Raw genomic sequence first — 27,002 nt, forward strand, 5'->3', positions numbered from 1 at the left:
GCACTGTGCCGGTGGCACTTCCCGTTCCCTCCCGCGCCACGCGGGGCTCTCTGGGAAATGTAGTCTCGGAGTCGCCGGGGCGAAGGCTATCTTACGGTTGTCAAGGCCGCCCTAGCCCCGCCCCCTTCCCGGTACACTCCGGGCCACAAGGGCTCGTCGGCCTCGCCGCCATGTCGCGCTTCACACGCACCAAGCCACCCGGCGGGTTCCCCCTCCTCCGGGGCGGGCTCAGGCCTGCGACGGCCCTGGGCGCTGTTAACCCGCCCTCCTCAGTCCCCTCCCCTCAGCCGCGCCCGCCCGAGCCCGCCGGCCCCGCCGCCGTGGGGAGCTGAGGCGACACCAGTCCGTCCACCCGCCCCTGCCGGGCCTGAGGGCGGAGGCGCCGGCAGAGCATCAGGGCCCGGCCCCCTCGTTCGCAGCCCAGAGGTCCCCTCCTCCTCCTCCTCCTCTTCCTCCTCCTCCTCCTCTTCCTCCTCCTCCTCCTCCTCCTCTTCTTCCTCCTCCTCCTCCTCCTTCTCTTCCTCCTCCTCCTTCTCTTCCTCCTCCTCCCTCCCCCCGCTCAACTCCACTGTTTCCCCTCTTCCTCCTCCCCTCCTCTCGGCCCCTCGCCCCGCCCAGTGTCTGCGGGGGGAAAGGAAACCGAAAGTGCGCGGCGCCGGGCGGGGCCGCGGACCAGCCTGGGCCGGAGTCCGAGCACCAGTCGCGGCGGCGGCGGTGGCTGCGAGAAGAAGCGCCGGAGCTGGGTGAGTGACCCCCGCCCCGCGCCCCGGCCCCAAACCTGCTTCTGCCCGCCGCGAGCCCCGGCGCCCGCGCCGCCCCTCCACTACATCTGCCGCCACGAGCCCCGGCGCCCGCCTCAGCGTCCCCGCCGCCTCCTCAGCCCTCAGTGCCCCCTACCTGCCTCGGCATCCCCGCCTCCCCCTCAGGACGCCGCCCCATCACCCACCTCAGAGCCCCACGTGCGCCCCTCAGAGCCCCACCACCCCCTCGGCGCCCCCGTCGCCACCTCTGCCTCCGGCCCCATCAGCTAGTTCCGCCTCCCACCCTCATGTCTGCCCTCATTTTCTGCCCCGGCCGCCCCCTTCGTCTTCCTGTGTCCTCCCCGGCCACCGCCTCCTTCACCCTCAGCACCTGGGTTCCTCATCCCCATTTCCAACACCGGCCTCCCCCCCACCCAGCGGGGCTCAGCCAGACCTTCTTGAAGCCCCCTACCTCCCTGCCATTTCTGCCCCAGCCTAGCCACTTCCCGGTCCTGCCCCCCCCCCCCCCCGCCCCGACCCCATAATATCTCCATCAGAAACTCCTGGGCTCCTGGTTGCCGGTGACCCTTCCGTCCCTCCTTCTATCCTCTCGGGACCCTGGAGAATCCCCCTGATAACCCACCTCCGGCCTCTGGTTTCAGCCTCTTCCATCCCCCCTCCTACCCCCCCCCCATTACCCTTCTCTGATATGACCCCTCTACCACCTTGACCATCACTGATTTTCTTCTTCCTGCCCTTTTAGGCCTTGATTCCCAAAGAAACTCACTTTAGTCTGCTTTTTTTCATAGCATTTCCTGTTCTCTCTGCTCCTCCCTTTTTCTTTTTTCCCATTTCTTTTACCCCTTTTCAGAAAATTTGAGTTTCTATTTTAGTATTTTTCAACCAGAGGAGAAGGCATTTTCTCCTCAGAATTTTTTTTTTTTAATTAAAACACCCCCCCCCCCCCCCCCCAAATACTGAATGCGTTTGAGAGCTGGGTTTGATAAGATGAGAGAAGAGATTCACCCAAAATATTCCCGGCAGGAAGGAAAAGGACTCCTTTTTCTGAAGAGGATAAAAGCTACTCCTCATATAATGCCAAATCTATTCACAGTTTCCAACTATGAATATTTTAAAAGTCAGTTACAGGGACAGTCTCAAAAATCCCTTTGCTGGGGACTCTGAGTCACCCACTCATTCCCTAGCCTCAGCTCATATGATATGTATGAGTTGCATTGAGAAGTTCCCTTAAAGGGGCTTCCTCTTCCTCTTACAGGATCACTGTCAAAAATCTTTAAGAAGAAAGGAGAAGGAAGAAACTGCAGATTTCTAGCTGGTCCTGGGGAAACAGCATTCTGTAGATGCTAAGCCTCTGGTTATTGAAATATGTAATTTTTTCTCTTTGATTCAGTAGAACAGAGGGCTTAATCGGTTTGGCTGCATTCCAAACGATAGGATAAGGGATAACTGCTCACTAATTATTTACAAACTGTAGAATACTGTAAGCTATAGAGTTCTGTGTAGCATAACTGTTGGATGGCATGGTGAATACATGGTTTTTGGATTAACAAAAATGTACTTCTTTCTTCCCTGGCAACAATATTTGTCTGCTTCGTGGGAGAGGAAAATGAAACCTAGCAACCGATTAAGTAACTTGGCTAAAGACATAAACCAAACAGTAGTTCTGAATGGGAATTGATGACACTCCCTCTGCCCCAACGAAGTGCAAGGATAAAAGGGAGGGAGGAATTTGAAATCACCTAAATGGTGAATTTAACATTTTATATCATACTGGGCATTCACAGAGTTGAACACTTGTGCCTGTGATTAAATCTGTGTTTAACTCTTAGTTTACAAATCATTAAGATGTAGAAGCAGGAGGATTGGCTTGATGCTGTTTTGGGTATTTTTCTGCTAGCTGCTGTGTTTCAGGGGCCTTGATCTCTCAATCTGTGCAGATTTCCAGATAACCGAAAATAACGTGAGCGTGGAGGAATTCAGGTAACTCAGACATGGAGGACAGAAGACCTTGTTTGGAGGCCAGGCCAAGAAATCCCTATACTAACCACAGAGGTGAGCAAGATTTTCTACTTAATGGGAAGGAAATTGAATTCCTATGAATGAGCAGACCCGCCTAAGACTAACAGCCTCTCTCAAGTAAAGAATGGCTTATTCCTTAGCCACAGCATGAATGACTGAAAAATAGACAACCCTCTCCTTTTCCTAAGAGCTGATGAATGGGTATAGTTCACATTAACAAAGACAGCGATAAGGTGTCTGAATTGGAAATAATTTTTAGAGCAGTACTACCCAAAAGAAACATAATGCAAGCCAGAAATGTAATTTTTCATTTTCTAGTAGCATCATTTAAAAAAGTAAAAAGATGGGGGTGCCTGGGTGGCTCAGTTGGTTAAGTGTCCCAACTCTTGGTTTTGGCTTGGATCATGATCCTGTGGTTTGTGAGTTCAGGCCCCGCATCTGGCCTTGTGCTGACATCACGGAGCCTGCTTGGGAGTCTCTGTCTCCCTCTTTCTCTGCCCCTTCCCTACTCATGCTATTGCTCTCTCAAACATAAATAAATAAACATTTTTAAAGAAGCAAAAAGAAACACATGAAATCCATTTTAAAAATTTAGTAATTTGTTTAACATGTGTTTAAATGAGTATATCCAAATAATGTCATTTATTGTAGTAACTGAATACATTTTATTGTCAAGTACTTTAATAATTTCAGTATTTTTACTTCCCTAAATACTCAAACATTATCATTTTTTAAAAGATTTTATTTTTAAGTAATCTCTACACCCAAGGTGGGACTCTAACTGATGACACCCCCCCACCCCGCTCCCTGACATCAAGAGTCGCCTGTTCTGACTGAGCCAGCCAGGCGCTCCTCAAATATTACCATTTTAAGGTGTTATCAGTATAAAGAAACTTTAATGAGATGTTTACCCTATTTTTGGTATTCAGTGTTCAAAGCTACACATCTTAATTCAGGCTAACCATGTCTAAGATTCTTAATAACCATACATGGCTAATGGATATGTATTTAATTTAATGGCATATGTCTAGAATCCTAGTCACCAAAGTAAAGCTCATTCCAAAAACATTACTCTACTGCTATGATTTTTCTATTTGCTTAGAACTTTCAAACAAAACCAAATGGATTCCTGTTTTTTCCCTAAGTTTGCAACATGTCATCTGAGTTTTAGCTGTAGAATAAATGAGGAAGAACTGTAGAATTTTATTTTATGAGCTGTGTGACTATTCAAAGAATGAGAATACCAATTTTTATTCTTCAAAACATCAAGTCTTTGGGTCAGATTGAAATATTAGAAGGACTTTCTTTTGATATTTTGAGAGTTTGAAAAGCAAATAAGGTAACACTTGTAAAATTTAGACTTCAGTAATACAGGGTTTATATTTTGCCAAATGTTCCTTTATGTTGTCACCTCAGAATTTTCTCTGCAAAGTACAAAACAAGGAAAAGTGCACATAAATAGATTTAGCATCTAATGTCATGAAATGGTACAGTCATCTTGAATATGATGTGCATTCATAACATTTTTATTCTCACATCATTGTACACAGTCTTATTTGTTTGTATTTAAAAGCTCCAAGTAATTCTGCCAAGTTGGGTCAGCTCCATCAATTTTATAGGAAACGAAAGTGAAAGACAGTGGGCTCTTGGTTAATTTGGCCAAATTTACTTCTGAAAGGTGTGACAAATTAAGGAAGGCAAGTTCAGCTTCATCCACAGGGTGATGTTAGCTTTCATGTGTGGACTTGGTATATCTCCTCCTTCCCCCAACAACTTCTTATCTGAGGGCTGGTAGTAAATAATACTATGTGGATGAACTTGTGCTTCAGAAAGGAGAAAAACTTGAGTTTCATTTTTCAGTTTCCTAAAACAAATTTGAGTTTGCTTTTTCGGTTTCATTCTCAATGTATTAACTGGTCAAAAACATCTTGGTAAAGGAAACCCCACCTTCCCCTTTGCCATCTGATGCTGGACAAATTTCAAGAAGCATTTCTCCTGTAATTTTACCCCACTTGATGCCTGTGTTGCCTGTAACATAATTGTTTAGTGGCAGATCCAGTGGCCTGGAAATCAATAGAGTATTCCCAATGGAAAAGTATTACTAGTGCTACTAGTAATAACATTAATGAGAACTTTTTACATGTTGGGTATACTATTAAGCATCTTACAAACGTTTAGTCTTTACACCTACATAGATACTTAGGCTTAAAGAAAGTATTTGACTTGTTCAAGGTTATACAGTGAGGAAGTGGCAAGGACAAGATTTGAATCAGGACTGTTTTGCTCTGAAATTCATGCTTTGGCTATTATTTGGTACTGGCAGAAGACTCAGAAGCAATGAGCTGATCTTTTTGACCCTCTGAAATAATCTCAGCTCATGAGGATTAAATGAGATACTGCAAGTATGTATCCTCTAACACGGATTAGGCACTCAACAAATGTTTCTTTTTTTTTTTTTTTTTTTAAGTTTATGTATTTAAGGAATCTCTATACCCACCGTGAGGCTTGAACTCACAACCCCAAGGTCAAGAGTTGCATGCTCTTCTGACTGAGCCAGCCAGGCGCCCCAACAAATGTTTATTCTTTTTCCCTTTTGCACCCTTTGAAAAAACAATGTTTTCATAGTATGTGCTGCAACCACAGTAATCTATTTTACATTTATTACATGATTTCATAGGAAGTCTTTTTTCTCTGCAAAGAAAACCTACTAAGTTCCTTTGTTGTTTTGGAAAATGAGAGTATGTCCCTTGTTCTGTTAGATTTTCTTGTACCTTGATTTCTGTGCTTACCCAGTATTCCCATTGTGTTTAGGGCCTGTGGATGGAGAATTACCACCAAGAGCTAGAAATCAGGCCAATAACTCACCAGTGAATGCTCTCAGAGGAGGAGCTAACCAGCCTGGAAGGCAGCCTAGGGCCACCAACCATGCTGTTCCTGTACGGCAAAGAGAAGAAAGGTTTGGGGCTATGGGCAGGAATCCATATCAGGGAAGGAGAAACCATGAGGGGCGCACTAGTGATGAACCTAGAGGCCAAAGACGTGGTCAGGAAAATGATGCTAGGCGGAGAAATGGCAACCAGGAGGGAAGGAACCACAGACCACCCTGGTCCGATGAAAACTTCCAGCAGTGGCGAACCCCACACCAGAAGCCTGCAGAACAGCCACAGCAAGTGAAGAAACTGGGCTACAAATTCCTAGAAAATCTTCTGCAGAAAGACCCTTCTGAGGTGGTCATCACTCTTGCCACAAGTTTAGGGCTGAAAGAGCTCCTGTCTCATTCTTTTATGAAATCCAACTTCCTTGAGCTCATCTGCCAGGTTCTTAGGAAGGCTTGCAGTTCCAAAATGGACCGCCAGAGTGTTCTCCATGTCCTGGGCATACTGAAGAACTCCAAATTCCTCAAAGTCTGCCTACCAACTTATGTGGTAGGAATGGTCACTGAACCCATCCCTGACATTCGAAACCAATATCCAGAACACATTAGCAACATCATCTCTCTCCTCCAGGACCTTGTAAGTGTCTTCCCCGCCAGCTCTGTGCAGGAAACTTCCATGCTCATTTCCCTCCTGCCAGCTTCTCTTAACGCTTTGAGAGCCTCGGGGGTTGACATAGAAGAGGAGACAGAGAAGAACCTGGAAAAGGTGCAGACCATCATCGAACATCTGCAGGAAAAGAGGCGAGAGGGCACTTTAAGGGTGGATACCTACACTCTAGTGCAGCCTGAGGCAGAGGACCATGTTGAGAGCTACAGGACCATGCCCATTTACCCTACTTACAATGAAGTGCACTTGGATGAGAGGCCATTCCTTCGTCCCAACATCATTACCGGAAAATACGACAGCACTGCCATCTATCTGGATACCCACTTCCGACTCCTGAGAGAAGATTTTGTTAGACCCCTACGTGAAGGCATTTTGGAACTTCTCCAAAGCTTTGAAGACCAAGGCCTCAGGAAGAGAAAATTTGATGACATTCGAATCTACTTTGATACCAGGATTATCACCCCCGTGTGTTCCTCATCAGGCATTGTCTACAAGGTGCAGTTTGACACAAAACCACTAAAGTTTGTTCGCTGGCAGAATTCCAAGCGGTTGCTCTATGGATCTTTGGTGTGCATGTCCAAGGACAACTTTGAAACATTTCTTTTTGCCACCGTGTCTAATCGGGAGCAGGAAGATCTCTGCCGAGGAATTGTCCAGCTCTCTTTCAATGAGCAGAGCCAACAGCTGCTAGCGGAGGTCCAGCCCTCTGACTCTTTCCTTATGGTGGAGACAACTGCATACTTTGAGGCCTATAGGCATGTCCTGGAAGGACTTCAGGAGGTCCAGGAGGAGGATGTCCCATTCCAGAGGAACATTGTGGAATGTGACTCTTACGTGAGGGAGCCAAGGTACTTGCTAATGGGGGGCAGATATGATTTCACTCCCTTAATGAAGAATCCCTCAGCCACTGAGGATTCTCTGAGGAATGCCGAAGGCTTAAGATATCCCAGAGTGAATGTCTTAGACCCTAGCCAGTGGCCCTCAAAAGAAGCCCTGAAGCTGGATGACTCCCAAATGGAAGCCTTGCAGTTTGCTCTCACAAGGGAACTGGCTATTATTCAAGGACCTCCTGGAACAGGTAAGAGAATTTTTCAGATCACGTGACCTCTTCCCTATGAGATAGGCAAGGGAGGCTTGTCTCTAGGTTTCTTGAGTGTCTTGATTAGAAACATTCTCCTGAAATGGGCATCAAACCTACTTACAAAGTAGCTGTTCGTGGTGATTTTCCAGTGGGCAGCCATTGGTATGCATGGTAATAAAAGTCACTAGGTTAGAGAAGACTGCTGAGGGGTCAAATTTAGGGGTCTACTTCTACTGTGAAGTAGAAACCATTCTGTTTTACAGATGAAAAACTAAGACAAAGAGGTTGAATAATATGTTGAAGTTCATAAAGGTGGTAAGTGATAGACCTAGGACTTGAACTGAGGCACTGACTCTATAGAGTCCTGCCTCTTGTAACTACTACACAATACTTCTCATGGAAATATGCCTCTCTGCACCCTCATCCCCATATGCCACTCTAATCCTACTTTGTGGTGATAATTGCTATTGTTTGATGTGTATCTTTCCAGATGTTCTCAAAGGTGACCATTGATCTATTTCTGTGTCTGTATTCTTATGTTTACATACATGCACTCATACTTTTTGTTTTCTTTCAATAACATAAATGGTCAGTTATTTTTATAACGTGTTACAGACATTTTTTACATTCGTTACACTCCAGTCACATTTAGAAATGTGTCTCACTCTTTTTACTATGCCTGCATTCACTGTAAGGAGTGAGTGTACCATGATGTTTTTTTGTTTGTCTGTTTGTTTGTTTTGTCATTACATAGAGTGCTTTGGTAAGTGTCCATCATCTATATATCTATGTATCTGGTATGTGTTTATCTTTAGGTATTCTTATTATTTCCTAAAGTGGGAATTCACATTAATAGTTATAGTGTGTACTGCTAAATTATCCTCCATAAAGGATACACACACATGCAAAAAAACAAAAAACAAAAAAACACTGGAAAGAGGTCTTTAAAAAACACTAATAGGGCTATTGACTGGCTGGCTCAGTCAGTAGAGCATGTGACCCTTGATTTCAGCATTCTGAGTTCGAGCCCCATCTGGGTGTAGAGTTTACTTAAAATCTTTAGAAAAATAATAAACACTGATAAAGTAATAGCAACTCACAATAAAAAGTTATATAACCTGGGACACCTGAGTGGCTCAGTTATTAAGCTTCCGACTCTGGCTCAGGTCAGGATCTAACGTTTGTGAGTTCGAGCCCAGCGTCGGGCTCTGTGCTGACTGCTCAGAGCCTACAGCCTCCTTCAGATTCTGTCTCCCTCTCTCTCTGCCTCTTCTCCATTTGCTGGCTCACTCTCTCAAAAATAAACGTTAAAAAAAAAAAAAAGTTATGTAACTGAATGGAAACTTTTTTCTGATAAGAAACACCTATATAATGGAAAAATATGCATAATTAAAGAGATGCTTTCAAGGCTTAAAAAAGAAAAGAAGGATGTACCAGTTTACACTCTCACCAACAATGAACTAGTGTTCCCATTTCCTTATATCTTCTCCAGTATTGTGTGTTATCTCAATGTTTTTTGCTGATCAGGTTTTGCTGATCTGTGAGGTTAAAATTTTTGAACCATTATTTTTTATGTTTTAGTAAAAATGGTTCAAAAAAATTTTTTAAATCTCTCTTCCCACCATTCCACTCAGTTCCTTTCCCTAAAACAATGTTATCTTCCTGTTGATCCTTCCAGAGGTATTCTATAAATATTCAAGCAAATGCTTGAATTGAATATATTTATTGTACTTTATGATTTTCTTTCTTTCTATTTATTTATTGTAAATTTTTTAAAGTTTATTTTGACAGAGAACGGGGGAGGGCAGGGAAGAGAGAGGGACAGAGGATCTGAAGTGAGCTCTGTGCTGACGACAGAGAACCTAATGTGGGGCTTGAACTCAGGAACTGTGAGATCATGACCTGAGTTGAAGTCAGACACTTAACCAACTGAGCCACCCAGGCACCCCTCTTTTTGTTTGTTTTTTTTTTGTTTTTTTTAAGATTTTATTTTTAAGTAATCTCTCTACCCAACATGGGCTTGTTTGAACCCACAACCCCAAGACCAGGAGTTGTGTGCTCCACTGACTGAGCTAGCTAGGCACCCCACCCCTTACTTTTTTTTTAACCCATTACGCTAGAAATCATCTTGTACATGTTGCTTGGTCCATTTAGAAAATATCTTGGTGTTCCTTTCATATTGGTACATAAGTGGTAGCTCTTGTTTATGATTGCATAATATACCATACAGTGGAATAATGTCTTTAACCAGTCCCGTGTGGAAAGATTTATTAGTACAAACAATATTTCAGTGAATAGCCTTGTTTGTGAATCATTTCATATACAAGCAAAACATATGCAGAAGAGAAATTTCCTAACCTGATCAAAGAATATATAATTGTGTAATTTTAATAGATATTGCCAAATCACTCCCTGGAAATGTATATCACGGTGGTTAATTTGTATTTTTTTCATTAAGAATGAGATTAAAAGGGTACCTGGGTGGCTCAGTCAGTTGAGCATCCAACATTTTATTTTTCTTTTTAACGTTTATTTACTTTTGAGAGAGACAGAGTGAGGGAGACACAGAATCAAAAGCGGGCTGCAGGCTCCAGGCTCTGAGCTGTCAGCGCAGAGCCCAGTGTGGGGTTCAAACTCATGAACCGTGAGACCATGATCTGAGCCGAAGTCAGTTGCATAACCAACTGAGCCACCCAGGCGCTCTAAGCATCCAATTGTTCATTTCAGCTCAGGTCATGATCCCAGGGTCGTGTGATCGAGCCCTGTGTCAAGCTCCTTAAGCCCTGCTTAAGATTCTTTCTCTCTCCCTCTGGCCCTCTCACCCGCTCACAGTCTCTTGCTCTTTCTCTCTTAAAAAAAAAAAAAAAAAAAAAAAAAAAAATTTTTTTTGAAAGAATGAAATTAAATATCCTTTTGTCAGTTTATTGGCTATTTATATTACTACTTCTGTGGATTGGGTTCTTTTTGAATGACTTCTCACTGCTTTGGAGGAGCTTTTTGTATATTCAAAATCTACATGTTGCAGTTAATTTCCCTTAATGTTATCACTTGAATTAGGACTCATTAGTTCCAAGTGTAGTAATAATTTCAGGCTAGCTTAAGCCACACACATAAATGGTTACTAGAGAAGAACTGGTGAATATGAGGGGGAAGTAGTAAAGGGGGTCCTTTTTGAGGTGGGAATCCCAAAAAGTATCTATTCTAAGGGGAAGGAAGGAGACAAAGTAAATATTAAATTATAAAGATTTTCTTTCCTTCTGAGGTATCCTTATCCATCCAGTCCTGCAACTAGAAACCTAATTTTCCTTTTCTGTTCCCCACCCTAGCCAAACCATTATCAAGTTCCAGTCAACGTTACCTCTGAAACTTCTCCTCTGTCTGCCTATTTATCTCCCGTCTCCCGCTGAAATCAAGCCTTAGCCTGGAATATGGCAGAAACCTCCCAACCCTATCCCTATTCCTTCTTGCCCACTCTTAACTCAGTTTTCACTTCCCCAGAGAAGTCTCTTCTAGCCTCTGACTAGGCCAGAATCCCAGTTATATGGGTTTTTTGGTACTGGGTATTTCTCATTTCCCACATTTATGATTTTACATTTGTTTCTGTGATTAATTACCTTTCTCTTCTACAAGTCTGTAAGTTCCAGGAAAATAAGAACCATAGTTGTTATGCTCACTATGGTATTTCTTGCATCTAACCCAGTGCCTGACACCTGTTAGGCACTCAGTACTTGAAGGGGAAAAAGGTGACTAAGCCATCCAGGCACCCCTGTGGAGCACAAGATTCTTGCTCTCAGGGTCGTGAGTTCAAATCCCATGTTGGGTGTGGAGCCTACTTCATTTAAAAAAAAAAAAAAAAAAAGCCCAAACGAAGGGAAAAAAGGAAGGAAGAAATTGTTGTTATTTATCTTGCTATACTGAAATCTTTGATTTTCTTGTATTGCTACCTCACTCACCTTTGATTTTTTGAAAACAGTGGCTAACTTCTCAGCCTGACACAGTGTAAGGATTTAGCGATTTGTAGACATAATTAATTAATTCTTGGCCATTTACTAATGAGCCCATAACTCTAACTTGAATGTTGATTTCTCTGAGTTTTTCCCTCCTTTCACAAAGGCAAGTCTGTGGTATATTGAAAGCATTTCTAAATAATTTGCTAGATGAGAGTTAGCAAGTAGATAGTAAACAACTGGCTAAAAAATACCTTACAGTTGTGAAAAAATATCTTAAAGCTGCAAAAAACAGAAGGGATTCTTTTTTTTTTTTTTTTTTTTAATTTATTTTTTCAACGTTTATTTATTTTTGGGACAGAGAGAGACAGAGCATGAACGGGGGAGGGGCAGAGAGAGAGGGAGACACAGAATCGGAAACAGGCTCCAGGCTCCGAGCCATCAGCCCAGAGCCCGACGCGGGGCTCGAACTCACGGACCGCGAGATCGTGACCTGGCTGAAGTCGGACGCTTAACCGACTGCGCCACCCAGGCGCCCCCAGAAGGGATTCTTTTTATGTGCTGATAGCTGTCTCCAAGGTACATTAGGTGAAAAAGCAAGATGTAGAGTAGTGAAAATAGTCTGCAGCTATTTGCATTGAAAAAAAAAGGGAAGGCTAGAGAAAGACTATATTCATTTTTTGTTTGCATTTGCATAGAATGACTAACTCTGGAAAGTTACACGAGAAACTGGTAATACTGGTTTGCTTCCCAGAGAGGAACTGGATGACTGGGAGAAGAGCAGGGACACTTTTCATAAAATACTCATTTGTGCTTCTTGGATTTTTAAACCATCTCAGTGTATGACTTCAAATTTTTTTTAATAATAATTTGCTGTAAGTAATTACTCCTTCTAGAAAGTCTTTATTTTTTTTTTTTTAACTCTCCTTTTTCTTTCTTTTTTAGGCAAAACCTACGTTGGTCTAAAAATCGTTCAGGCACTTCTAACCAATGAGCCTGTCTGGCAAATTAGTGTCCAGAAATTCCCCATCTTGGTTGTATGTTATACTAATCATGCTTTGGACCAGTTTCTGGAAGGTAATTCTAGGCAAAATTGTTCTCTATCAAGACATTTATAGTTGAACCATCACCAACTTCGGTAGCTTAAATTTTATTGCTATTTGAACTAAGCCCGTAGTCCTATCCATGACCTGCAGGCTCTGTCTGGTCTGTTCCAGCCAACTCTGAACCTTATCTCCTTCCTCTTCCCTTGTTCTTCCTAACTCCAACAACACTGATTGTCTGCAGTTCCTTGAATTCCTCCAGCTTCTCCCTTGGGCCATGCTGTTCCCCCATCTCTAGAAGACACTTTTTCTCTCTGCATCTTGACTTCATCTATCATCTAGCCTGGTTGACTCCAACTCATTCTTTAGATCTCTCCTTAAATCTCTCTTCAGGTGTATTTTTCCAGTTGCCCCCAGACAAAGTTAAGCCTCCTTTTGTATTTTTTCTTCAGAGACTTAATACATATGTAACAATTTATTGTATGAGTTTCTACCCTAGACCATAAACACTGTGTGGGTTGGTCCTTTTTCTTGCTATATTTATGGATTCTAGCACTCAAAAAAATACTAATTGTATTAATGAATGAATAAATAATATGTTTTTCCTTTTCCTTGAATATTATTTTCCATATCTTCCTTTCACCCAGATTAAATATTTTTTATTCTTGGAGTCTCAGTTTAAATATTAGATTACCCCACCCAAACTAGGTAAGTTGCCCTCTTATATATTTACAGCATCCTGTACTTACAGTACTTACTGTACTTACTGCTATTATGAGAAATTGTTTAACGTGTATCTTCTGTGCCAGAGTGTGAGACCTGAGAACAAATTAGGAATAGAGTCTGTGCTTTACCTGCTATATCTTAAGAACCTAGCACATGCCTGGCACATAGTGACCAGGTGGTAAATACCTGTAGAGTGAATAACAGAACATTTACTAAGTGCTTAACTTTCAAATCACAGATGAAGAACTGAAGCCTCAAGTTTAGAAACTTGCCCCAGTTTACATAGCAATAGTGGTGAAGTCAAGGTTTGGGTTCCCAGATATCTGATTCTAAACCTATGTTCTGGGGTGCCTGGGTGGTTCCATTGGTTGAGCTCTTGATTTCAGCTCAGGTCATGGTCTCACGGTTGTGAGATCGAGCCCTGCATTGGGCTCCATGCAGGGCTCCGTGCTGAATGTGAGGCCTGCTTGAGATTCTATCTCTCTCCTTCTGTCCTTCTCCCCAGCTTGCTCTCGCTCACTCTCTTAAAAAAATAAAGCCTATGTTCTTAAGTACACATTTTACTGCTCTGCAGGTCATATCATCTCTGAGGCCTTTTTGGTCATTAATAGGGTGGATTCCTGTAGGTACCAGTTTGTTCCCTAAGGAACCAGCTGAGATAACATCTGAAACACATACAGCTCTCACCTGAGGGAATCCAGCGCAGCTCCTCTCACCTCTGCTATGCTCCACTTTGCTCCATAGGCATCTACAAGTGTCAAAAGACCAGCATCGTGCGGGTAGGTGGCAGGAGCAACAGTGAAATCCTGAAGCAGTTCACCCTGAGGGAGCTGAGGAACAAGCGGGAATTCCGTCGCAACCTCCCCATGCACCTCCGAAGGGCCTACATGAGTGTGAGTCCCAGCTTTGGGTATCTGAGATAGTTCATGGTAGAAATAGACTAGGTAGCAGTGGCTTTCTGGGTAGGCAGTCCAGAGGAAATAGGTGCTCCACAAAGTGGTGAAGGACTCAGGTTCCTTCCAGCATTCCGTCTGTTAATCCCATGGTGTGACCTTTGCCCTCAAAATCAAGATGGAAAAAGGACAGAAAGGAGCATACCACCCCTCCCAGCCCCTGTCAGGACCTTTTAAGGCTACTCCCCCCCGCAAACCACCAACAGCCCTATTTACAGCCCATTGGCCAGCTTAATGTCATCTTCTAGCTGGGCAGCAGTGTACCCAAGCAAAACTCTGAGTCCCTGTTACCAAGAAAAAGAGAAGTAGTCTCCACAACAGTATCCTTAGCCTGTTTTTTGTTCCTTTTTTCTTACTGGTTGGTAGGAGTCTGTTAGACATTTTAGATAGTAACCCTTCAGTTTTAAGATTATTTAAATTAAGACTTTTTTGACTGGTCTATTTATTTCTTCTCTCTTCTTGCTGTTCCTGTTTTAGCTTTGTTTTCCCTCATGGCAGAAACTGAGTTTAGGGGATGATCTCACTTGCTTTTCATTTCTTTCCCTCTGTTTTTGGCAGATTGTGACACAAATGAAGGAGTCAGAGCAAGAGCTGCATGAAGGGGCCCAGACCCTGGAGTGTACCATGCGTGGTGTACTACGGGAACAGCACCTGGAGAAGTACATCTCCCCCCAGCATTGGAAAAGCCTGATGAATGGACCAGTACAGGTAGGGGTCATCCTGGGGGCTGTAAGCATTTCTCTTGCCTCAGTACTTGGAGGCAGTCTCTAGCAGAAGCAACAATGCGAAGCATTAGCTGTTAGGATAATCTGATGCTGCCATAATGTGAGAAGTCCCTTTTCATGAGGAGAGGTGCTGAGTATACTAGTCAAGAGCAAGGCTCTGGAGTTAGCATGCTGGATGTGAATTCTGATTTTGCACTTGGCAAGTTACTTAATTGTTCTGTGCCTGCTTCCTGTTTTATGGAGTGGGGATAATACTAACATTAAGTTGAACCATATGAAATTGCTAATATTTGTAAATTTGACTTGCAGAAATGGCAGTTTGTAACAGATCGATGTAATTGGTATAGGACTATTATTTGGATAAACAAGTTAGTATTTATAAACCACTTAATTAGTGTGCTATAAGAGATTGTTCTATAAAGCAAAATCATAAGGCAACCCAGCCCATATAGAGAGCCTGGAAGTCAGGCTTAGTGACCTTAGTGACCTAAGGTCACATAGACTGTGTGCCATGGCCAGTATGATCCTCAACAGTCAACAGTCTCTCAACAGTCAAATGGGTAATATAAGTAACTGACACAATTCCTGTAAAGTGGTTGGCCAGGAACCCATTGAAATGGTAGCTCTGTTATCATTGAGTTGGTGATTTCTAGGGTTACCCAGAAGCCTGAAGGGGTCAGTCAGTCAATCTGTAAATGACTAAAGCAAGCTGGGTGTGAGACATTGGAAAGTAGAGAGGACTTGGCAGACTGGAAAAGAAATGGTAGCAACCCACTCTTAGCCATTTGTTGCCATCTCAGATGCAGGCTCATTGCTGCCATAGATCCTGATTTTGTCAAGAGCAGAAATTTTTATTTTTAAAATTCTCTACAAGTCGTATTTAATGATCCCGTTGCCCAAGGGTTGCCAGCTTGCAGCCTCTGAATTTTAAGAGAACTACTTTTGATCCTTCTCAGAAACCTTTCCTTTACACTGGTTGTCATGGAATTCTCATGACTGATAATTAATTCCTTCCTCAGGATAGTGAATGGATTTGCTTCCAGGGCTGGAAGCATTCCATGATGCTGGAGTGGCTGGGCCTGGGTGTCGGTTCTTTCACCCAAAGTGTTGCTCCAGCAGGACCTGAAAATACAGGTAAGAGTGCATGTCTACCAAGAATCACATCTTAAGGTGGAACATGGTAAAGACCGGAGACTAAAACTTGAAAGTAATACCTAGAATATATAAAGAGCTGTAATCAATTAGAGAAAGACAATAGCTTGATAGTAAAGTAAATAAAAGACACTTAACAAGCACATCACAAAATAGGAAATTGTAATGGTCAATAAACATATGGAAAGTACTCATTAGAAAAGAGCTAATAAAACCACAATGAGATGCTGTCACACATCGGATTGCCAAAAATTTTCAAGTTTGCTATATTGACAAGAAGGTGGAGCAGTAGGAACTATGATACACTGCTAGTGGGGATATTAATTGGTACACCACTTTCAAATAATAGAAAAATAGAAAACTCAAATATTCATCAATATTTGTACAGCACGTGGATCAGTTACTGTCCATTCAGATCATGAAATACTGTACAACAGTGAAAAGGAATGAATTACAGCATATATGGCAACATGAATCTCAAAAACAGGCTGAATGAAAAAACAAGGTGTAGGAAAATACATTATAATGTTCCATTTATGTAGAGCTCAAGAAATGAAAAAAAAAAGCCAAAATTAGATGATGTATTGTTTAGAGATGTGTATGCATTATGGATATAGTAAGGTTATTTCAAAAAGCTAGGGAAGGGAATGAGCAATACAAAATTCAGGTTAGATAGGCCCACAAGGGTCTTCAAGAAATTGGGGATTTTCTCCTTAAATTGGGTGGGATGTACCTAGTTGTTCATTTTTTTTTTTTTCTTAGTGTTTTTATTTTAGAGAGAGGGCATGAGCGGGGGCGGGAGTGGGGGTAGAGAGAAGGAGACACAGAATCTGAAGCAGGCTCCAGGTTCTGAGCTGTCAGCACAGTGCCCAACACAGGGCTCAAACCCACAAACTGCAGGATCATGACCTGAACCAAAGTCAGGTGCTTAACCAGCTGAGCCACCGAGGCAACCCTGGATGTTCATTTTTATTATCCTTTAAATTTCCCGTTTACATCATATATCTTCCTTTGTGTATTTGACATAAGTGAAACCTTTCTTAAAAAGGGATATGTTTATATGATATTTAAAAATATAACAAAATATATAAGGAAACCTAAGTCTCCCTCCCCTAACACTCATTTCTCCCAGTTTCCCCTGCTAGAAGTAACCACTTAAACCCCTTGAGAATGTTTTCGTACATCTAAGTTCTTATAAGTGTCCCCTTCCATTCTTTGGCTTCAAGAGTTTCACTCCTGTCTTGCCTGCTTTCTCCTCTTAGCCCAGGCAGAAGGGGAGGAGGAGGAAGAAGAAGGAGAGGAGGAGGGTTCACTGATTGAGATTGCCGAGGAGGCTGACCTAATTCAAGCAGACCGGGTGATTGAGGAGGAAGAGGTGGTTAGACTTCGTCGGCGGAAGAAGGAAGAGAATGGGGCAGTCCAGGAGTTGGCTAAAGTGCTTCTGGCCATGAGGCTCGATAACTATGGCCCCGGGACAGCAGCTGGTCAGGAGCAAACTGGAGGAGAGTGGGAGGTAAGCTCACTTCCTCATGGCCTCTGGAAGCCCTGACAGAATGGGAAATGGGAGTTCAGTTATTATTGCCAGATGGTGGGGGTTAAACTCTCCTGAAACAGGCCTGAGAACATCTGTTCTGACTAGAACTGCAGCCCCTTATTTTCACCCATTTCTGTTATAGCAGCGTATTCACCTTGTCCTCACAAGGTATTCACCTTGTCCTCACTGTGGTATAAGATGGGTCCAGTTCCCAAGAGTATAAAAATTATGACCCTTCAAAGGGGCGCTGGCAAGAAATTCCAACTTAGAAAAACAGGAAGCAGGTGGCCAAATGGCTTCTCTTGAACTTTCAGAAAAATGCACCACATATGGGTCAGATCAAACACTTACAGTCTCAGTGCTTGATGCTTTCATGGATATTATCTTCTCAAGTACGAATGAATCTATGAAAAATACATTAAGATTTTAGAGAATTCAAGTAAAGCAGAATGAAGCAAGCCTTACAGGCTGGAGGGAGTACTCATCCTTTATTCACCCTGGAATTTGATATTTCTCTTAAAGCCAGCATAATGTGAATGCGCAGACTTTCCCTCTGGTCATTCCTTTGGTAGAACCAAGTGGTCCTCCAAATTTACCATTCATTACTATGACGGTAGAGTACTGGATACTCAAAATAACATTTTCTAAACTCGTGATTTAAGAGACTTTCAAAGTCAACTTTGGATGCAATTTTCCCTGGTCTGCTAGCTTTTAACTTGATCTTCTAGTTCAAATCTGATCCTAATACTTGGAATTATGGGTTGGGCATCTCTCTGCCACGTGGCCTCAGGGGGAGTTGATTGGTTTGGTTTGGAACTAAGGGGAGGTTCATAACATTGTGACATCCATCTTTCATGCCAGTCCTTAGTGACAGAGCCAGGGGAGAGCACTTTCTCCTAAATGGTGCCTTTCACCCTCTTGTGAAAGGTACTGTCTCGATACGATGGCATTAAGACCATCTTAGCAGGCCCTGTACAGCGTTTAACAAGAAAGACCTACCTGTACTACTTTTCATGACATGTTTTAAGAATGAGAAATAGAATGTGGTCAAAGGACATTCAGTGATAACAAGTGTCCGTACTATTCTAAGTGCTTTCATGTATTTATTCCTTTAGTCAAGTCAGCAACCCTGCAAAGATGTATTGTTATTATTCCTCATTTTGTAGCAGGCGATGCTGAGGTACATAAAGGTTGAGTAACTTACTCTAAAGGTAGATGGGGCTTTGAACCCAGGCAGACTGGATCCAGAGCCCCCATTTAGCCACTTTGCAATGGATATGTGTTGGAAGAATTTGAGACATTCAAGGAAGTTCTTCCGAGGTGGCAGCCCCTTTTTAATGTGCTCTGGTCTCGACCTTGGTCTTAGAACTGAGCCAGTTTCTGCTCAGATGGTAACCCTGGCTGTTAATGATGTCCACAGACTCAGCGCAGCCAGAAAAAGAAAATGAAAAAGAAAGTGAAGGTTGAACTTCGCAAACTCAACACCATGACTGAGGCTGAGGCCAGTGAAATCCAAGATGTTTGGCAGCTGGACCTGAATTCTCGCTGGCAGCTATATAGGTATTATACCCATTGCTTCCTCCCCCCGACCCCCAACCAGTGCACGTGATTACCCCAAAGGGTTCCTTTTCTGTTCCTGCAACATAACCCCCCATCCCTCCACCCCAACCTTCAACAGTGTTAACTAATGATTGGTTGCATACCCCCAGTGAACTGAGTGCTAGGGGTGCAGACATGGGATAAAATAGACACTTGGCTGTACCTTTAAATGGAGCTTAGAGTTTATCCAGGGAGACAAATTAGTTAATTCCACAAATAAAAAGTTAACAAATGGGCGTAACCGCTAAGAAATAAAAGAACAATGAGTGCTAAGAATATGAACACGGGATTTGAGCTGGTCTGAGGTATCCAGGAAAGTGACAAGGGAAGATGTGAAGGATTAGTAGACATTAGCAAGACCAGCAGGGAATGGGGAGCAGATGAAATTATGGGGACCACATACATAAAGGCCTTGATGTGGAAAGGAATATGTCTATTTGAGAAATTGAAAGAAGGCAGCCAGCATAGCTGTGGCTCAGAGAAATGGAAAGTGAGGTCAGAGAGGTGGGAGGGGCCTAACTGCAGGGACTCATGGGGCAAAGGTGAGGAGCCAGGATTATCAAAAGCCACTTTTCAAAAAGTACCGAAAAGCTCTTGGAACATTCTGTAGCAGAGTAGTGACGTGATCTGCTTTACTTGTAAAACGAGACTGGAGAATTAGGGAAGGGGACTCAGAGATGTGCCAAGGAGAATTTGTGAGAAATTCTTGAAGCTTTTGAAGTCCCTTACTCTCTTCTCAATAATTAACCCATATTCTTTCTTCTACTCTCCTCCTTAGCTCCTAGCCACCTATGTACATCTCTCTGTACTTCTTTTTGTTGGGCATTTTGGAATCTTGGTTCCCTGCAAACCTAGGTCTCTCCTTCCTCTCCCTCTGTGGCCCGTAAGCTCCTCAAGGGTCTCGGTTCCACCTCATACACACTGCAGGGGGTTCCTCCACCATCTTAAAGAGCACACATCTTCTTTCTCTGGTTCTTCACATTCTCCAGGCTATGGCTACAGATGTACCAGGCCGACACCCGCCGAAAGATCCTCAACTATGAGCGCCAGTACCGCACGTCAGCAGAGAGAATGGCTGAGCTGAGGCTCCAGGAAGACCTGCACATCCTGAAAGATGCCCAGGTTGTAGGAATGACAACCACAGGTAAGAAAGCATGGGGAAGTTTACCAGATCCAGCCATTCACTCCTGGTGCCAAGCTCTTATCAGATTATCTAGGATAGGTAAAGAGAAGCTTCTTTAGGAGGTTAAAGGGAAAGGCCATGAAAAGCTATTGAAAGTGAGTTATGTTTAGGGAACTCATGATGAAATGCACCCACTTGTCCCTGCTGCATTCGATAACCTGACAATGACCAACATGGGTGTTGGTGGTCTGGAGACCACTCATTAGTACTTATTCTCTCATTCAGTGGCCACCACAGCCCTGGATGGATGTGAGGACTCAGTTTTCACAGACTCAGATTCCAGCCTCCAGTGCATCAGCTTAGAGGAGCCTCTTCTCTCTTGACTCCAGGTGCTGCCAAATACCGTCAGATCCTGCAGAAGGTAGAGCCTCGGATTGTCATTGTGGAAGAGGCTGCTGAAGTCCTTGAGGCCCACACCATTGCTACATTGAGCAAAGCTTGCCAGCACCTCATTCTGATTGGGGACCACCAGCAGGTAGGGCAGGTGCCCCTGGAAGGTGAAGAGGGCTCTTGGAGGGTTGCACTCAGACAGAAGACCCTGGTCTCTCTGCTTCACCAGTCCTCCAACTTATTAGTAGCTCTCTGTGATTCTTTCCCTCACCTCCCACATTCAATCTAAGAGCAGGTGCTCTTAGATATCGGGTATATTTGAGAGATAGTATCATTCGTTTCATAATGACCTTTCAAGTGGACTATTAAAACAGCCTCCTTCTTGTTCCCCTACTTTGATTTTTGCCGTCCTCTAATCTATTCTTTGTAAAGGGGCCAAAGTGAATTTTTTTAAAAAAGTAAGTCAGATCATGACACTCTATAGCTTAAAACCCTCCAGTGGTTTCCCATTGACTTAGTACAAAAATCAAGCTTCTTAAAGTAGCCTAGAGAGGCAGATATTCCCAGGTTCAGCCTGCTTCTCTGACTTCTCATATCACCATCATTTGCTCACTGTGTTCCCACCACCTGCCCTCCTTCCTGCTCCCTCATACCTTGCTTTTCAAATGATAGGCACCTTCCTCCATGCTGGCATCAACTCAGGTGTCACTCTTTAGGGAGGCCTATTTAAGGAACCACCACTCCTGGGCACTCCATCACATCACCCTTATTTCTTGCCTTCATGTCCTTGTCACTCTTTATCCTTAGCCTGTCAGTACCTAGAGCAGTGCCTGGCATATAGAAGGCACTTGAAAAACATTTGATGGGTAGGTTGGTGGTTAAGTGAGTATATGATTGGATGGATAAGATAAGTCAGTAGAGAGTCCTCAAACATGTTTGTTTTCTCAGCTGCGTCCCAGCGCCAATGTGTATGATCTAGCCAAGAATTTCAACCTTGAGGTGTCCCTCTTTGAACGACTGGTGAAAGTAAACATTCCCTTCGTCCGTCTAAATTACCAGGTAAGAAGCTGGACCTCTCTTATTACCTACCACATGTTCAGGAGAAGTCTCCTGGGAGCCTGCCAGTTGCCAGCAAGAAAGGTCTCATAAAAATAAAACTGGCTTAGGGGCGCCTGGATGGCTCAGTTGGTTAAGCGTCCGACTTCGGCTCAGGTCATGATTTCAGTTTGTGAGTTCGAACCCCACATTGGGCTCTGTGCTACCAGCTTAGACCCTGGAGCCTGCTTCGGATTCTGTATCTCCCTCTCTGCTCCTCCCCCACTCATGCTCTCTCTCTCCTTCAAAAATAAATAAAAACATTAAAAAAATTTTTTTTTAAATAAAAAATAAAACTGGCTTAGTAATTCAATGACTGACTTTTTTTCTTTTCTGTTTTAAAATACCACAAGATGAGCTGAGTTTGTGTTGGATGAAAGAGCTGTTTACAGTCTGCTCTTTTCTCCTTATTCTTTCACATTACCTCCAGATTTTCCACCAGCAACCTAGTCTTTAGAAAACTGTCCCTTTATTCTCTGCCCATGTTTCTTTCTTTAAGTAGGCTCTACACCCTATGTGAGGCTTGAACTCACAACCCTGAGATCAAGAGTCACACACTATACCAACTTGAGCCAGCCAGGCACCCTCTTTCTGCCCATTTTTCTAATGACTTGTATGTCTTATTTCAGCACCGCATGCGCCCTGAAATTGCCCGGCTTTTGACCCCCTACATTTACCAGGATCTGGAGAATCATCCCTCTGTTCTCAAATATGAGAAGATAAAGGTGAGTCTGTCCTATTTGATCTTTCTGTGATGTATCAACAACCAAGGAGGCTGTATTACCTTAGGATGAAAAAGGGTTTTCAGAAGGATCTAGAGCCAACTTTTTTAAAAGCTTGTCACTAAGTAGAAATAGTGTAGAAGTTGAGAGATACAGACGTGGGTTTTGAATCCCAGCTCTGCAGCTGTGTAACTGTTTAGCAAGTGATACACCGATTCTGAATGTCCTGATCTTCTGTACAGTGAGAATAATGGGTACTGCCTCGTTACATTATTGTCTTGAGGGAGATAATGTGTGTAAAGCAATCAGCACAGTGGAGTGCTTGTAAGTTAGCTGCTCACTCAACATCATCATAACTTCTGCCTGTTTGCTGAACCGTAATAGTTAGATTATGGATGGCTGTTGGAAATTATAATATCAAATGTATGAGAAGTTAAAACAGACAAATTCTGTATCCATTTTCCGACTTGCCATGGTCCCAAAAGAAAACATACAGTAGTGACTGACACCAGAATTAAAGATTATGGTACAAAGTATACAAAAAGCCTCGCTAAGTCTCTCCCCGGAATAGGGTCAGTGGCCAGTACATCTGAAAATAGGAAGAACTGCATGAGTGAACCTTCTGACATACCATTTCTTTTCCTTTCTAGGGGGTCGCTTCCAACCTTTTCTTTGTAGAACACAACTTTCCTGAACAGGAAATCCAAGAAGGCAAAAGCCACCAGAACCAGCATGAGGCTCGCTTTGTGGTAGAATTGTGCAAGTACTTCCTGTGCCAGGAGTACCTCCCCTCCCAGATCACCATCCTCACCACCTACACGGGGCAGCTCTTCTGCCTGCGCAAACTCATGCCAGCCAAGACATTTGCTGGCGTCAAGGTCCATGTAGTTGATAAATACCAAGGGGAAGAGAATGACATCATCCTCCTCTCATTAGTGCGGAGCAACCAGGAGGGCAAGGTGGGTTTTCTCCAGATATCCAACCGCATCTGTGTGGCCTTGTCCCGTGCCAAGAAGGGTATGTACTGCATCGGAAACATGCAGATGCTAGCCAAGGTGCCCTTGTGGAGCAAGATCATCCATACCCTTCGAGAGAACAATCAAATAGGCCGCACACTCCAGCTGTGCTGCCAGAACCATCCTGATACCCACACCTTAGTATCCAAAGCTTCTGATTTCCAAAAAGTGCCCGAAGGAGGCTGCAGCCTACCCTGTGAGTTCCGGCTGGGCTGTGGACATGTCTGCACCCGTGCCTGCCACCCCTATGATTCCTCACACAAGGAGTTCCAATGCATGAAGCCATGCCAGAAAGTTATCTGTCAAGACGGGCACCGGTGCCCTCTTGTTTGCTTCCAGGAGTGTCAGCCTTGTCAGGTGAAGGTGCGCAAAATCATTCCTCGGTGCGGTCACGAACAAATGGTTCCTTGTTCCATGCCTGAGTCAGATTTTTGCTGCCAAGAACCTTGCCCCAAGGTTCTGAAATGTGGGCACAGATGTAGCCATCCCTGCGGTGAAGACTGTGTGCGGTTTTGCTCTGAAATGGTCACCGTGAAACTCAAGTGTGGGCACAGCCAGCAGGTGAAATGTGGTAATGTGGAAGACCTCGTGTATGACCTGCCGGTCAAGTGCACCACCAAGTGTGGCACCATCTTGGACTGTGGGCATCCTTGTCCTGGGACCTGCCACAGCTGCTTCGAAGGGCGCTTTCATGAGCGCTGTCAGCAGCCCTGCAAGCGCCTCCTCATCTGCTCACACAAGTGCCAGGAGCCGTGCATCGGCGAGTGCCCACCCTGCCAACGGACCTGTCAGAACCGCTGTGTCCACAGCCAGTGCAAGAAGAAGTGTGGGGAACTGTGCAGCCCCTGTGTAGAGCCCTGTGTCTGGCGCTGCCAGCACTACCAGTGCACCAAACTCTGCTCTGAGCCCTGCGACCGACCCCCATGCTACGTGCCTTGTACTAAGCTGCTGGCCTGTGGCCACCCCTGCATCGGTTTGTGTGGGGAACCGTGCCCCAAGAAGTGCCGTGTCTGCCACCAGGAAGAAGTCACCCAGATCTTCTTTGGCTTTGAAGATGAGCCTGACGCCCGCTTCGTGCAGCTAGAAGACTGCAGCCACATCTTTGAGGTGCAAGCCCTGGACTTCTACATGAATGAGCAGAAAGATGATGAAGTTGCCATCAAGTTGAAAGTGTGCCCTATCTGCCAGGTGCCCATCCGCAAAAACCTGAGGTATGGAACCAGCATCAAACGGCGGCTGGAAGAGATTGAAATCGTCAAGGAAAAGATTCAGGGCTCAGCAGGGGAAATTGCAACCAGCCAGGAACGACTTCGGGCCCTCCTGGAGAGCAAGAGCCTCCTCCACCAGCTGCTTCCTACAGACTTTCTGATGTTAAAGGAGAAGCTGGCCCAGAAGAATCTGTCAGTGAAGGACCTGGGCCTTGTTGAGAATTACATCAGCTTCTACGACCGCTTGGCTGGCCTATCAGACTCTCTGAAAAAGGTGCATGTCTTAGAACAAGAGAGAGTGAGGAGTCGACTAGAGCAGGTCCATGACTGGCTAGCCAAGAAACGTTTGAGCTTTACCAGCCAGGAATTGGATGACCTCCAAAGTGAAATCCAGAGGCTCACATACCTGGTGAACCTCCTGTCCCGCTGCAAGATAGCAGAGGGGAAGCTGAGAGGTAGCACAGCAGAAGAGGTCTACAGTGTCCGGAAGATCCTCGAGAGAACATGTAAGTTCACCCAGGAGGATGAAAAGTTTGTGCAGAAAAAGATGGAAGCTCTGAAAACCATTCTTCCCTGCTCTGGCCTGGGCATCTCAGAGGAAGAACGAGTGCAGATAGTCAATGCTATGGGTTATCCTCGGGGCCACTGGTTCAAGTGCCCCAATGGTCACATCTACGTGATTAGCGATTGTGGGGGAGCCATGCAGAGGGGCACATGTCCTGACTGCAAGGAGGTGATCGGGGGCATAAATCATACTCTGGAAAGGAGCAATCAGCTTGCTTCTGAGATGGATGGAGCCCAGCACCCTGCCTGGTCTGACACGGCCAACAACTTGATGAACTTTGAGGAGATCCGGAGGATGATGTAGGAAGATGATGCACCGCTGCCTTGTGCCTAGCCACCACCTGGCTGGGATCGGCTCCCTTACGAAGGAACCGAAGTTTGTTTTTTATTATTGTCCTTTAGTCTTAGTACCTATTTAAGGATCCACTTTTAGGGATTGCCCACATTTGTTTCTAGATTTCCCCTGCGCTAGAATAAGCACTTTACCTCCAGAACTGAGAGCAAAGTTAACAGATATCTTCTTTTTTTCTCCTGCAAGTTAGTGGACAGGCTCTCTGGAGCATGTTTGGGGCTTCCACCTAGGGCTACCTACTGGCATCTCTGGGTCCTGACTCAGATATTTTTTCTGCAGTGCTCCGGGGGCACAGAGTATGAACTCAAGTGAAGCAGACTCATTCTAATTGCCAGGCCCTAACTTGTAGACTAACTTTAATTCCAATAAACAGAGGCCCAGAGGAGTTGTTTATGAACTGCTTATCCTTTCAAGGAGCACAAAAATCCCTCCCACTCTCCTCCTGGGGCATCCTCACTCCCAGAGATGGAGGCATGTGATAAGACAAAGACTTCCGTGACTAACCCTGACCCAGTTACATATTCACAGAGTGGGAAAGTGCAACTACCCACAGCTGGGGGCTCTGCAGCAGGCCCAGGCTGACTAAGGAGTGATCCCTCATACCCTCTCCTGTGACTGGCACTTTGGAATGGTGGTTTCTTTGCCTGCAGGAGTTCAGTAGCAGTGCTGGTTCCCCAAGGCCCTGAATGGAACTAAACCAGCAGCACCTATCCAAAGTGTGACCTTTTGTCCCAACACTACTACAGCTTTTGCCTGGGCAGGGTTAGCATGCCAGCAGCTTCTGCAGGCCCTAGACCCATGCCAGAAGCCAGCCCCCAGGCCTGCTGCTGCCTGCATACATATTCCCTCAGTCCAGTGTTCCTAGAACAGACACTTAGGCATCTCAGGTCTTTCTAATGTTGGTGAGAAAAATATCCTTTTCCTATGTATGCATTTCCTTTTTTGTCTTTACTATGCACTTTAGCCTATAAAGCCAATTAATAAAAATGATGATTGAGAAAATCAGTGGTCCATGTTTGTCAACTTCTAGAAACAGCTCAGGCAGCCTGAGACCATGAGGATGGGGATGGACCCACTGCCTACGAGGAGGCCAGTCTGGTTTCCGTGGTACGGAGTTTTTATTTAGCTGGTGAGTCCTCTGTACTTATGGTAAAAAGAATTTTTTGTTGTTGTATAAAAGCATAACTTGAAGTTTGCTTCCCCAGAGGCAACCCTGTTAACAGCTTCATGAGTCCTCCCAGAGGTAAGCTATACATATGCAATGTATGTAACTCTTAAAAAAAAAAAGTACGCAGCTCTGCACTTGGCTTTTTTTAACCCAACAACTTAGCTTGGGGACCTTTCTGTAAGCATATACATATGAGGAGCCTGAACCCTACTCCATCATGCCTGTGTGCCATTATTTACTGGAATGGAACCCTCTGCTGGTGACTGTTAGGTGCAGCCTAAG

The 27,002-nt window shown here is 44.3% G+C and overlaps 1 protein-coding gene across 1 annotated transcript; it reads left to right on the forward strand.

Annotated features, from left to right (window-relative positions):
- Positions 1 to 133: 133 nt before the first annotated feature.
- Positions 134 to 26,554, forward strand: ZNFX1 (zinc finger NFX1-type containing 1). The gene is made up of 14 exons (XM_045444278.1): positions 134 to 743; positions 2,699 to 2,813; positions 5,592 to 7,400; positions 12,296 to 12,427; positions 13,864 to 14,012; positions 14,631 to 14,780; positions 15,817 to 15,931; positions 17,212 to 17,462; positions 18,904 to 19,043; positions 20,072 to 20,226; positions 20,595 to 20,740; positions 21,544 to 21,654; positions 22,320 to 22,415; positions 23,063 to 26,554. The coding sequence occupies exons 2-14, from the start codon at positions 2,753 to 2,755 to the stop codon at positions 25,502 to 25,504; spliced, it is 5,757 nt and encodes a 1,918-aa protein (XP_045300234.1). The 5' UTR covers positions 134 to 743; positions 2,699 to 2,752; the 3' UTR covers positions 25,505 to 26,554.
- Positions 26,555 to 27,002: the final 448 nt, after the last annotated feature.

Source organism: Leopardus geoffroyi, chromosome A3, assembly GCF_018350155.1.
Source record: "Leopardus geoffroyi isolate Oge1 chromosome A3, O.geoffroyi_Oge1_pat1.0, whole genome shotgun sequence".
Lineage (NCBI taxonomy): Eukaryota > Metazoa > Chordata > Mammalia > Carnivora > Felidae > Leopardus > Leopardus geoffroyi.

Coding starts and splice junctions, on each gene's coding strand:
- ZNFX1 (XM_045444278.1), top strand. CDS start 2,753: ATGGAGGACAGAAGACCTTGTTTGGAGGCCAGGCCAAGAAATCCCTAT. Junction 2,814..5,591: donor TCCCTATACTAACCACAGAG/GTGAGCAAGATT, acceptor CATTGTGTTTAG/GGCCTGTGGATGGAGAATTA. Junction 19,044..20,071: donor TCTCGCTGGCAGCTATATAG/GTATTATACCCA, acceptor CACATTCTCCAG/GCTATGGCTACAGATGTACC.